General features: G+C 38.7%; 1 protein-coding gene across 2 annotated transcripts in view; it reads right to left on the bottom strand.

Moving 5' to 3' along the window:
• The window catches only part of EPS8L3 (EPS8 signaling adaptor L3), a 28,149-nt gene extending 16,025 nt beyond the window's left edge, over window positions 1–12,124 (bottom strand). The window contains exons 1-11 of one of the 2 annotated variants that reach the window (XM_025166242.2): window positions 11,950–12,124; window positions 9,082–9,136; window positions 8,699–8,763; window positions 7,571–7,635; window positions 5,806–5,964; window positions 5,368–5,517; window positions 4,708–4,784; window positions 4,466–4,599; window positions 3,318–3,412; window positions 2,421–2,538; window positions 351–418 (exon numbers count right to left, since the gene is read on the bottom strand). In XM_025166242.2, coding sequence (XP_025022010.2) covers window positions 351–418; window positions 2,421–2,538; window positions 3,318–3,412; window positions 4,466–4,599; window positions 4,708–4,784; window positions 5,368–5,517; window positions 5,806–5,964; window positions 7,571–7,635; window positions 8,699–8,763; window positions 9,082–9,122 — 972 coding nt within the window. In that variant the 5' untranslated portion in view covers window positions 9,123–9,136; window positions 11,950–12,124. The remainder of the gene's footprint in view (window positions 1–350; window positions 419–2,420; window positions 2,539–3,317; window positions 3,413–4,465; window positions 4,600–4,707; window positions 4,785–5,367; window positions 5,518–5,805; window positions 5,965–7,570; window positions 7,636–8,698; window positions 8,764–9,081; window positions 9,137–11,949) is intronic. The other variant, XM_015887949.3, reaches the window with a different exon arrangement.
• Window positions 12,125–13,456: the final 1,332 nt, after the last annotated feature.

Raw genomic sequence — 13,456 nt, 5'->3', positions numbered from 1 at the left:
CAATTTTCATCTGAAAAGCTGGATTAAATAACAACAAGCACATACACTATATTTAGATACTGTATACAATTATATCTGGTGAACATATAGGGACATCTATAATCCTTCTTCTCTAGTCTCTTAATTTCTTATCCTACGATCATAACTTTTCAGTTAGTTAAAATATTCCTAAATTAATTTATCAGTGGCAACAAACAGCTACAGCTAAACAGAATGCAGCTCTTTGTGCTGCTGCCCTAGATATTTTGTGTGGTGGAGTTCATGAAGAGGAGTTCTTTTCTTAAGAAATGTAGCCAACTCTGTTGGCAATAGAGAAATTTCTGCCAAGGTCAAACAAGCTGCAGACCTACCAGCAAATTGAAGCTGTATTTGACCTTCTGGAAGCAGTCTTCAAACTCAGATCTTGAGGGCAGTGCTGCTGAACCAGGGAGAAATATTAGCAAGCTCATTCAGAAGATAAAACAAAGTAAGGCTATTGACAGGTATCTCCACATGCTGGAGATTCAGGTGTGGTAGGGGTTTGTGTGCGTGTGTCTGTGTGTGTACACACACACACACTACACACATACACACACATACAAAGACATTTGTAATCCAATTAAATCAAAATAATCAGAACATAATATTAAATAAACTGATTTAATTCCAACTCTCTTGCTTAGTTAAAAGGCAGTCTAAATTTGAAGATTTGCTGTGGATGAGATCAGTATAATATATAAAACACACATTTTATACACAGGAAAATTATCTGATAAGGTATTTGATAAGATATAACATTCTAGCAGTCAGAGAAACAAAATCATAGGATGTAAACTATATGGATCTAGACACTATGTTATAATTTTTATAAAATAATGTACCATTGGTATATGACACCAGAAAAACTATCTAGAATATATAAAGGTACTTCAAATTTATGTTGGAAATGTGAACAATAAGAAGAGTCATTTTATCATGCTTGGTGGATATGCAAAAAAGAAAATTTTGGGTTCAAATACATACACTGATTCAGAGGATTTTAAAGATTAACATTCAACTGAAACCAAAACTTTTCCTCTTGGGATTGATGCATAAGCAGTTGGAAAAAAGTCATGCAACATTGTTTTTATATATGAACTGCTGCAAGATTATTGAATGCACAAAGATGGAAAGATTTGGCAATACCTATGACAGAGGAATGGTTGGTGAAGAGGACAGAACTCACTGAAACGGCCAAAATGACTTGTTTGATTAGAGAAAAGACAATATCTACAATTATTGGTGACTGGAAACCCTTATGGACTTTTTGTATAAAAAAAATGAACTTGTGATTTATGGTTTGGGTGATTAGATAGATTATAGAAAGAAGAGAGTCATGATGTAACTTTTGAGAGAGAGGTCAGTTTATAATTATACTTATAAACGCTGTAAAGAAGATTGGAAGCCACTTTTTAATATCTTTTTTCTTTTCTATTTTTCTGCTACTCTTTTTCTTTTTGAACCTTTAGTTTTTACTTTCATTTTTTCTTTCCTTTTTCACTCTGTTTTACTTTGTATCAATCTTATTCTTGTGTTTAACGTTTTCAATAAAATTATATAGTAAATTGTATAGATCTAGAATACAATCAGTATTCAAATGTGAAATTGATGATCTAACAAAAATAGCAACTTATCACTAAAATGTGTCTCCATAACAGAGGATTGGTGAACAGCGCACGGAACACCAACGTCTAATAAGGGAATCAGGAAATCTTAACAGATGATAGGATACAAAAAAGTGATCATGGATTAAATAAAAATATTCAGGAAATTGAAAAACCAAGCAGGCTGTATATAGCTCCAAAAGGATATCTCAAAAATAGTGTGATCTGGTGAGAATAGGGCAAATGAATTTCACTGTTGGGAAACATACAATGATCTATGTTGGATCTTATGTTAAACCCTCTGTGGTGTGACATGACTATGATTTACCAGGCAAAAGAGCTTGAGATTGTGATAGAAAATTCAAGGAAATATGCAGCCATTATTGATTGATTGATTGATTGATTGATTGATTGATTGATTGAATGAGGCAAAATCCATGATTAAGGAAGGAACTAAAGTCCCAGGACTGTAATGTCCTGGGAGTTAGGTAATTCAATAAAAAAGACTGGCAGATGGATATCCTGTTCAAAAGTCTAGTACCCACAATGAACTTCAGAGTAAAGAGCTTTTATCATGTCTTATATTGCTTGTTCCTTCCTTCACATTACCTCTCTCTTGTCCAGAATACTCTGAAAAGAGACTATTTTCTGGGGCTGTACAGAGCTTCAGTTCAGAGATTTGAGTCAAAGGTAGTTTGGATCAGAATCAGTTGACGCCCTCCCACTCTTTATTTTCCATGAGGCAATGGAAATTTAGAAATTTACAGTTGCCTACTTGCTTCTGCTCTGGTGCCTTACCTTCATTGCTATAATGTTCCTTTTTCTTTTTCTTCTTCTTCTTGTCACTCTGGGAGTTGTTCTTCCGCAGCTTTCTTACAAAGGACTCTATATCATCTAGAACATGGTTCAGGATCTCCTGTCCCCGATGGAGGAAAAAGAATCCAAATCAAACACTGTATCAATGGCCACTTATTGAAAGCTTTTGTGGGGAACCACTAAGAGCGTACATTTTTCCTGCCCTCATGCAGAGATTTAGCATTGGAGGCTATGCTTTCAACTGGGTTAGGGTTTAATTTACTTCATTTGGTTCCTTGTCTGAATCTGGGAAAAACAACACTCATAAAGAAGGGAAGTTAAAATGTACAGAGACATTTTCTATCCTTTAAATATTACTGATCTCCAGATCAAAGGATTATGATAGTCCTCTTATTATAGGCTTGTAATCCTGGCCTTCTAGCTAAACATCATCCTAGTTCTCTACTATTTTTCCAAACTATTTCTACAACTTCTTGTCACGCTTTCTTAGAAGTGGTGCTTCATGATTGCAATCTCTGTTCATCAAAACAACTATGTTCAGACTTTGTACCAGTCAGGATAGCTGTCCTCACAACGGAAGACTTCTAGTTGTGTTTGGACTAAAATTCACATAATCTTCAAACAACATGGTTAACCTAAGGAGTTGGGAATTTCTAGTCCCAAATATATTTTAAGGGCACTTGGTTGGAAAAGGGTAATATAGATCTTCAATATACCTCTCTTATCCACTCAGCCTTCAAGACTATGCATTTTTGTTGCCCTACTGGTTTAGATAACAACATCCTGCTCTCCAGGTTCCTACATTCTAGAGTAGGGACATGTGTTTTGGTATGGGGCCAGCAGAGAGTTGGTATCCAAGAAAGGACAGAAAGTACTTACAATTTCTGTACATTTATCCTGCCTCATCAGAGATAGCTCAGGATCTTCCTGAAATAGTTCATGCTTCTGCTGCCGGCCAAATGACTGTTCAGCTTCTGCAATGTTCAAACTCAGAATCAATAATGGATGTGCCACATCTGGCAGACTTTCCATTTGGACTCTTGCCCCAGTTGTGCATATCCCAGTTGGTTTTAAAAAGGGTGCATAACCACTGTCACCAAGTGGTAAAAGAGATAGCTGTCATTACATAATGAATGGATATCACTTAACACTGAATGACATGCAATGGAAGCTGTGAAAACCCATTCCTAGTCACAGTTAATGGGCCTTGGGCTCTAGATCCTGGGCTGAAGCATACTGAGACTGCAATCTTGAGTCTTCAGCTGAATTTCCATTCCCTGACTTGCTTTTTGACTGACTAGAAGCATCTCTATCTTTTCTGGATTAAGCTTTAATTTATTTGTCCTTATCTAACCCATCACTGACATCAGTTCAGGATTTCAACAGCTTCCCTGAAATCTGACATTTTAAAAAAAGGAAACACATTACTGGATGCTATCAATTTATTGGTGACACTAAACCTGAACTCTCCAGGACATTTATCCCAATAATTCCATGCATATATTAAATATCAGAGAAAGATAAGATAGAACATTGAGGAAAACAACACGCCAATGGCATATTATTGAACAGGAGTTCCTAAACCTGATTGTTGGAGAAGCACTAGAGTCCCCTAAAAAGGACTAGACACAATGGAACTTAGTACCTCCAAATTCCAGTTTAGCTAGGAGATCCAAAAGGATACCACCAGGTAGAATTTACTACCCTGTTCTCATCCAACTAGATCTCCACAATACAAGCCAGATCAGCATGCTAAACTAGGATCAGGTCTTGGATGGCTGTTATTTTCTACTGCATTCATTATTCAGAGTATCTGAAATGGGAAACTGTCCAGGAATAATCCAAGCCCTATTATACACCTATCCCATATAAATAATCTAATCCTTTCCTTTGGTCATATCTCTCTGTACTCTATATTGTGACAATTGTCACTCCCTCCCTCCATCTTTTTACTTTACTTAGCATACATCTCTTCCATTAGCAGGCAACATTCCAGCAAAGAGGTGAAAAAAGGACCGCACAGTTACCATTGTAATCCATGTAGGGGGGCTCCATTTTCCAAGGTTGCTGCTCCTGCCTCTCCCAAGGAGAATCCTGAGGAATCTGTTGGCCAGCGTGAGATACTCTGCTCTGCTGATACAACATGTTCTCCAAGTTCATCCTGAATTATAATAATAAATCTACATCAACATCAAAATCATGCCTTGAGGTAATGAATAAGTGTCTGCAGCAGAAAGTTAGTACTGTAGATGCCCAGCTCTTCTGTTACCTGAGCATATCGTGATTCTGCCGTTCACTTCTCCATTCCTCAATAGCTTTCTGTATTTTGGTTTTCAACAAGTCAGCCTAAAAGAAAGTAGAAGTGGTCTTCAATACTATGCTGTGCATTCAAAAATCTATCAAAGTTTCTCTCACAAAGGTCTCTCTGGATTCAGGCCTACTCCAAACTGGAATGGCTACTATTATTGTCCAGTACAAATTCTTCTCAATCACTGTCCTATGACAATAGAAGCACTGCAGAACATTTTCCTTTGGATAACCTTTTCACCCCTTTGATAATTGTGCAGGATGTAGGACACATACTTGAGCACATTCTTTCTTACTCCTATAAGAGAATAAGGGACTAATTGCTTTTTATTTCACCTTCTTTTAAACACCAGGAAGAGAGTACGCATTAGGATTTGGGCTACAGAAGCTTTCCCCCATGTTTATTAAAATCTGACAAAGAGTGCCTTGCTGCCAAAGGGGAACAATTTCCTGACTCTCCTAGTGCCATAGCTCCAACTGAGATTTGCTAGGACTGCTATTTTTTAAGACAACGCTGAGAACTTCAGATATATTACATGCAATCATGGATTTCAGAGGAAACTGCAATTTGTCTCTAGGCCACCTTCAAAGGTGTCCCCTTCCAGGTTAAAGATGTGCTTACCCCAATCTGCTCGCACTGAAAGAGTAGGATAGTAGTCTTGTGCTGGTTCAGTTCTTTCACAGAAATGGCCAAGATGGAGTTGTAAATACAACTGTTAAGGAAGGAGACACATTCCTGGACATCTTCCAAGGGGTAGCAATCTAGCTCTTCCTGTAGGCCAAGAAAGAAGCACCCAGGAAGTGGCAGAAAGGGCCAACTGCGGCTTTCCAGGTCTGACGAAAGGGACACAACTTTCCACGTCAGTGATCCATGAGGAACATAAGAGGATACAATAGTCCTTTGCCACTCCTTGGCATTTTAAATGTCTTAATTAATAGCAATATCATGGTCACTGTTCAGATATTTAGACTTAGGTGCCCCACATACCCATCCCAGCTTGTAAGAAAACCTAGTAAGGCAAACTGGGTGTGAAATAAAGCACAGAGAAGCTTTGTTTACCTCAGCCTCTATGTCGGTCAGTAACAACATGTGCTCCTTGATTTGCAAAAGCATGTCTTGACCCCATACTTGACTTTGGGCATCCATCATCTTGAGTCGCTCAATACAGTTCTCTGCATTGTTGATTTCTTTGCCATCAACATTACAAGTCAGAAGGTGCTGTGGATAAAATATGGACTTTGGTCCTTTAGTACATAAACTGAGTGAGAAGTACACTGCAAATACACTACAGTGTATAGGAAGTACTGCAAAGAAGGGCCATCTGTGCTGCATAGCATATGCTGTCAACTTTAATTGGTTCAGTATATTAAACAGCAACATTTTTCAAATGATTAATTGATGTTGGAAATTTTATTCAACAGAGGCAAAGTATAACTGATTAAACTGTGTAGGACAATCATTAATTACATAATTGTTTAATATCTAAAAGTAACTTAAAGTTGTTATTTACTGTAATAAGGAATGAAAAAGAAAACATCTATCTATCTATATACTACTAAAACTCTTGTGCTTGTAACCTTCAACTGGGTGAAACAGTGCAACATAGGGCAATAATTTTTGAACCAAGGTACCTCAAATGGGCTAATTTACAGAATGCATCCGAGGGAGGGAGGGAGGGAGGGAAGGAAGGAAGGAAGGAAGGAAGGAAGGAAGGAAGGAAGGAAGGAAGGATTTCCGATGCTCCCTGCCAGCTCCCCATAAGCAAAGTCAATGGGGAAGCTGGCAGCAAGTCGTAAATTGCTCCCACACCCACTGCTTTTTTGCCCTTGGTCATTCTGTTTCTCTGTTTAGGTAAGGAAATATCTCTGTAACATTGACCCAATGGGTCATGGGTTGCTAGTTAAACATTAAAGGAAAGCAAACTAATTCCCCATCTATAAGCAAATATTTCTAAATTTATCTGATTAAAATGCAGGTGATCAATCAGTTAAATATTAATCATTCAAAAGATACAGGCTTTTAGTGTTGAAATTATAATAACTCCCTTCCTGTCTGAAGAATATGCCCCAATCTCCTTACAGATATTCAGACAAATGTACACCAGAGGAATTGAGTTCACTATGGCTCTGTGCATGCAGCATGCTTAACCAGTCTAATTACAAGTGGCTGTATTCATCCAACATGAAGCTCTTGGGGGATGGGGTTGAATAGCATGTTGTGCAAACCAAGGCTATTTGGTTAGTTTGGGGTTCAGTATATTATTCAAACAAAATGGGCTAGTTCAGTCATCAGATTAAGCATGCTGTGTGAATACAGCCAATAATAGGCTTTGCCCTAACTTATCTTTATTCATCTGGATGTGTGAAGGCAGCCTCTGAGAATACAATAAAGACTGTAAATTCTACTAATTCATGAATGTATGGTAAAAAAAAATGAAAGGGTATAAATCAAGGATGTCGTTTGATGCTGAGTTTCTGTTCTCCCCCACTCTGAAAAATCATTTGAAGACCTTTAAGAGGCTAGAACCAGAGAACTGATAAAGAAAAAGTCATCATGTGTGGGAATCACAGGATTATGGAGTCAAACAAAATTTTGGCAGCCATCATGTTCAACTCTATGTTCAACGCAGGAAATCCAGAACCAGAGCATTTTGAACAGATGGTCAGCTAACTTGTACTTCAAGATAATCAGCACGAAAGGACCCAAAATTCTTTGGGTGAGCAATGGGTGAGGCTTATGTGGAGTATAACAGATAAATATACCCATCTTCTGCAATTGGACAAAATGGCAGGGACCTTTCTGTGCTTCCAAAGCTTTTTCCTACCTCCACCCGATGCTGGAAGTCATGCTCAGGCTTCATCATAGCTTCACTGTACTCCTTTCTCTGGCCTGTGAGGCAAAAAAGAAAAAGAAAAAAATAATTCAGAATTCAGCTCCAGCTATTCATTAGGATGGCAATCAGACAGCTGTTTGTAGTGGGTACCACAAAAATGACAACCCAAAACCTCAGTGAAAGTTTATGTCCTGGAGGGCAGGGGTTGGTTCTAATGGTCTTGGCTTGTCCAGGAATGTTTTGTGGTGCCAATTAGAGAGAATTAATGAGGGGGTTTGTTTCTTTTTGCAGTGAACAGAACAGAAGGAGGGTAAGTCTCCACCTTTCTAAACTAGTTTATGTGTAAGGGATGGCAGATATTCCTCTCTCCAATGCCAGAGTGAGAAACTACATGGCACAGGGCCTGGTTATTTGAGGGACCACCTTCTCCCATATTATCTGCCTGGCCAGTCTGATCTTGCGGGGTTGGTGCACTCTGGATTCCTTTGATTAAACAATGCCATCTCCTGGGACCTCAGAAGCACGGCTTCTCTGTTGCAGCGCCTGCCCTATGGAAGAAAGTTCCCCCCAGAGATTCAAATGGCCCCCACCATACTAGTGTTTCAAAGGGCCCCAAAGATGTGGCTCTTCGCCCAGGCCTTCGATGAGGAGGATTGACATCCTTTTCTTCCATTTCTTGGTTCTCATTTGGGTTTGTTTTCTCTGCCGTTTTTGTTCCTTTTGTTTTGTGTTGTTCCCTTGTTTTTAAATGTTTTTAACAATTTGTAAACCATCCAGAGTCACTGGGAGTTGGGCAGCATAATAATAATAATAATAACAACAACAACAACAACAACAACAACAACAACAGCAACAGCAACAGCAACAGCGATAGGTAGATAAAAATGCCAAATCCAGTCTAAACATCTGGCTGATTGTGCGATCAACCATAATACTAATAATCCAGTTCTCTATAGGCTCTTTCTTGAGATAAAAGAGTTATACCCCTATACAAGAAAATTGACAGTGGCGGCTACAACTGGATTTTTGCTCCTTTGATTAAAAAAAAAAGACATTTTAGTCTTCTAGGATTTGATTCCACCCAGATGATCTGGAAAGAGGAGTGCAGGCTATCCTTACGGTAAATAGCTTTGCCACTTGGCCTGGACATGCTGTTGACTCTGTTGAAGCGGATTCCAGTGTCACTGTGGAGAAAAAAAAATAAGGCATATGGATTTAAATGTTTTTGAAAGGTCTACTATTCACTTATGCTCTCTTATACCTCAATTATCCCCACCCTTGCTCTGTTACTACTGTATCAAGAACTTTATTTTCCAATAATAAAAATGCATTACTCTGAAAAAAATGAAATGATCTGCTGTTCGAGATGTGAGCTAAATCTCACTTGAAGACTTCTGTAATTAATACAATCCAAATCTTCTTGATAAAGACTTTCTAGAATCTGTGTCTAAGAATAGTTTATTGTGGCAAACTCTCATTAAGATTGAAATACATAGACTTACTCGCAATAAGCACCATTCCTATGGCCAAAGCGATCTTCCATTCTGAATTCAGATCCTACAAATTATACATATATCTATCAAAATGTTTGCCAGTCAGGTGCACAACATTTGTGACAATGCAATCAAAGATCTTAGATATGTATATGTATTTGTGTGCAGATGTGTGCATGTCTATGGGAGATAGAGAGACAAGCAGAGAAAAGAAAGAATGGGCAAAGTAAAAATCAAGGAAAAAATTCTTTGTGAATATACTTATACTTACATTGCATTGATTGATTGTATTTATATGGCCACCCAACTCACACACAGTGACTTTATCTACGTATTAACCCATTGACAAACCATTCTATCCTTGCATTGGATTGGGAGACCCTTGGCTTCAACTCTAAAGTTAAGCAGTGGTGGCTAATGTTGCTCTCCATTGTAATCATTATCATCTGCTCAGTCACTCCTGGAGAGTTATTGGAAGGCATATGCTGTTCCCACCCAGTTTCTCCTCCAGTGCTACAGCTGATAATCAGGTGAGTAAAGGAGCAGTAACATCAGGGAGAAGAAAGAAAATACAACAATTCCATTCTCCTTTGTCACCACATCTGTTCCTTGCGGGCGCTGGTAGGTCAAATTCCTGCTGTTGTCCAGAGTTCACCAAGCTGGGCTCCTTCTATTTCTCTTTGCTCTTGTGAATTGCCCTCAAGGAACAGATCTCTTCACCTGAGCTCCTTCACAGAGAGGAAGCTATAGTGATGAAAAAGTAGAGAGTTCAAGGCTTCTTTTCCTTTTTCTGCCTACCTTTTCCTTATGGGTTAGGGACAAAAACTAGGAAACCCGAGTGGATGATAGGAAGAGAAGCAGTGTGTGGGAGAAATGGAGAACAAATTCCTGCTGGGATTTGGATCTTGACAGATGGCTGGCCTCTGATCCCAACCAGTCAAGATGATTTTTACAATTTCAATTTTCCATTTCAAGATCCTTTTTAGTGACCTTTATATAACCCCTTCATACCTTGAAATGCGTAACAAAAGAAAATATCAAATGCACAGAAAGGCAGTACAGAAGAAAAGGAAAGAAAAATTAAGTGGGGAAAATAACAATGAATCGCTGGATGTTTCTCAGTATAATTGCCATTTTATACTGTGTTTCTCCATAAAATGACTTTTATAGTTCCTCATCCGTCACTACACCATTGTTAATCTTCTATACATTTGAGCTATGCACTGAAATGTACCAGATGTGAATCTTGTATTTCATGATTGTTTGAACTTAGTGTTACAAATTCAAATATTTTTATATATATAATCAAGAGACAGAGTATTAAACTATAAGGAATGAGTTTCAGGTTAGCCATTAGGAGAAACCTCCTGACTGTATGAGATGTCAGCCAGTGAAAGAGGCTGCCACATGTCATGGTGAGTTCTCCTTCACTGAAGATCTTCAAACAGAGGCTAGATAGTCACCTGTTAGAGATGCTTTAGTGCAGTGTTCCTCAACCTTGGCCGCTTTAAGCTGTGTGGACTTCATCTCCCAGAATTCCCCAGCCAGATATTCTGAATTCTGGGAGTTGAAGTCCACACAGCTTAAAGCAGCCAAGGTTGAGGAACACTGCTTTAGTGGATCTCACACCCAGCAAGGGTTGGACTAGATGACCTTTATTTCCAACTCTATGATTCTTTGAGATGATCTGACAGTTGAGGAAAATTGCTTGTGCCTCTAAGAAAACAGATTGTCTAATCCACAAAAGATCATTCTATAAGATTTTGTTAATCTTTAAAGTGTTTTATGATATAGTGTAACTCTCATAGCTGTGTCATCTGAATTTCCCCAATTTCTATCTTATGGTTTGCATTTTCTACTTTATGTTTTCAAATTACAGTAGCAGTTCTGTGAATTTGCCGAGCCTCAATACAGGGTGGGTTTTGTTTTGGTTTTTTAGGTTTAATGGAATTCTTTGTTTTTATCTTGTTCACCACCTAGAGTTTCTAGGATAGATGGGTGACCATATAAATTGGATGGATGGATGGATGGATGGATAAATACATGCATAAATAAATAAAATACAAGATCTGCATTTTAGTAAACATTTCTGCTGTTTTGATTCAAGCATTTTATTTCTTCTCAACATTCTAAGCCAGCTGTTATCCTAAATCTAATAATAACTCTAGAGAATAGCACTTTGGTGGGGGGAATCTGTAGCTTGCTCAGACCATCTGACCCAGCCCTGGTATTAATCTGACTGGTAGCATATGGCCTAGATTTTAATTGGAGATGCCAGACACTCATCCCAGGACTTCCTGCATGCAAAATCTGTCTTCCCTACAAAGCTAAAATCCACAAGATAATTATTTCCTTTGAGAAGCAAAAAAACCCAAGCAATTTTGTTATGTTTTATATGAACATAATTTTAAGATTCGCTTCCTTGTATTTTCTAGCACCAGCACATCCCTTTCCATGGCCGTCAACTTTATTAACTCTTTCCTTTCTACCTGAGACCCTTCCACCTTCTCAAATTATTGTAAAGAATGAAATTATTGTAAGATAAAGATAGCCCCCAGTTGACTGGATCCAGTTGGCTCTCTTCTCTGTGTTATGCATAGCCTTCTTTCAGAATTTTTAACTTTTAAAAAACTTTTGTAAACTTCCCAATCTGGTCAATAGACCTGGAATTCCAAGGTAGTCCCCCTTCCAAGTACTAACCTGGGCACCCTGGCTTAGCTTTCCAAGACTAGCCAAGATCCATTAAAGGTTATTGAAAAGACCAAAATTCTTTGAGGCTGGGTTTGGCTCTACTTATGAGCAAGTGGACTTGAGAAATCAATGCAATTATTCCATCAACAAGAGGGAAGTGGAGCAGGATTTAGTAAAGCAGCTTACCTTCTGAATTGTTGTGGTAATAGATTGTTTGATAGAACAAACCCAGGATTTCTCTCTGCTGAGCACAGAATCAGGAAAATGACCACAGAAAGAGTTGTGTCTGTGCCTGGAACATGGCTTCAAGTTTCAGACTTTGCCCCTCTGTTCAAAGGAGCCTTAATACACAGAAAAAGGGAAGTATTCAGAGAGCTCCAGAGCAAATAATAGGCATTAAAGCTTTAGTGCTGCATGACGCAGGAACCACACCTTTGCCCTTTGGTCTCTTCTCTGTACATATAAATCATCTATCTCCTTGTGTGCTGATCCTACCAAAGCTACTGTAGAGTGGCACAACCCTTATTCTTAGAGTTGACACTTGTTTGTGCCAGTGGGCACTGCTCTCGAAGTGGTGGGGTTTGAGTCCTCATGTTAAGTTGGGCTGTAGGGATAAGCTGCTGTTCCACTGGATTTCTCTCTAGGCTCCTTTGATCTGGTCACTGGAATGGTGTGGGAGTCCCCATGCCTTATGGTTAACCATTACACCTGCAGTGACCCATTGGGTGCCTGGTATTAATTATTATGAGCATATTACACCTATCCAGTGGGCCCTTTATTGATTGCCAATGGGTTCAAACTGCTAGCTTAAGTTATAAAGCCCCATATGGCTTGGCACCTCGGTACTTATGGGTACATTGTCAGTTAAGTGTGCCAGAGCACAATATGCTGATGGCAAAAAATGGGTCATCAGAAGAACACTATAAAATTGGAACAGCTAAGCATAGCTTTAAGCTGCCTTGACTATGGGCTGGGTATGAGATATAGGCAATGTCACTGGGATATGTCATACAAAAATTGTTACCAGTGCATGTTTGTGCTGCAGTTAGGGGGATTCAAGAATGAGCCAATAATGTCTTCTACAGTTATCCAACCATTGTTGTGTAAAAAATAACAATAGTGAGGATAGGCATTGTATCTTTTCAGTGTTGACTGGGTGATGCTATATTACTCTGCCCACAGCCCAGTAGGGTTGGGTCACAGGTTCTTTTGGGTTTCCACACCAGTATGAATATTTAAAGCTTTATTCCAAGACAGTATAAAAATAACATAGCCACATAACACAAGACAGCAATCAAAGAATATTAACACAAGACAGTAATTAAACATATTTAAGAATACAATAAGAGAGAAGGAAAGACTTTATATCCTTTCTGATAGATAGGGAACCCCAGAGAGATGATGGCAGGTGGATTCTTTCAAAGTCAGCCAATGTGCAGCACTCACCCAGTTAGGTCTACATCTAGGTTCCATCCCATGGGGCTTTCTGATTAGCTTATATAGCCCGAATGCTAATTAAGCCCACTTGCTTTTCAATGGTCTAATCTCACTTGATTACCAGGTGGCAATGGGACCATGTCAGAGTTAAGGAGCATCTGTTTCTCAAGGTTAATTGGGACTGAAGATGAGAAAGATCATCTTACTTATAAAGGGGTCTCACCAGGGTCATGTTAGAACAAAATAAAACCCAAGT

Source organism: Python bivittatus, unplaced genomic scaffold (genome assembly GCF_059951505.1).
Source record: "Python bivittatus isolate LINGU-HERP-01145 unplaced genomic scaffold, Pbiv_v1 ctg000700_np1212, whole genome shotgun sequence".
NCBI classification, from domain to species: domain Eukaryota; kingdom Metazoa; phylum Chordata; class Lepidosauria; order Squamata; family Pythonidae; genus Python; species Python bivittatus.
This window is presented reverse-complemented; position numbering and strand designations above follow the sequence as displayed.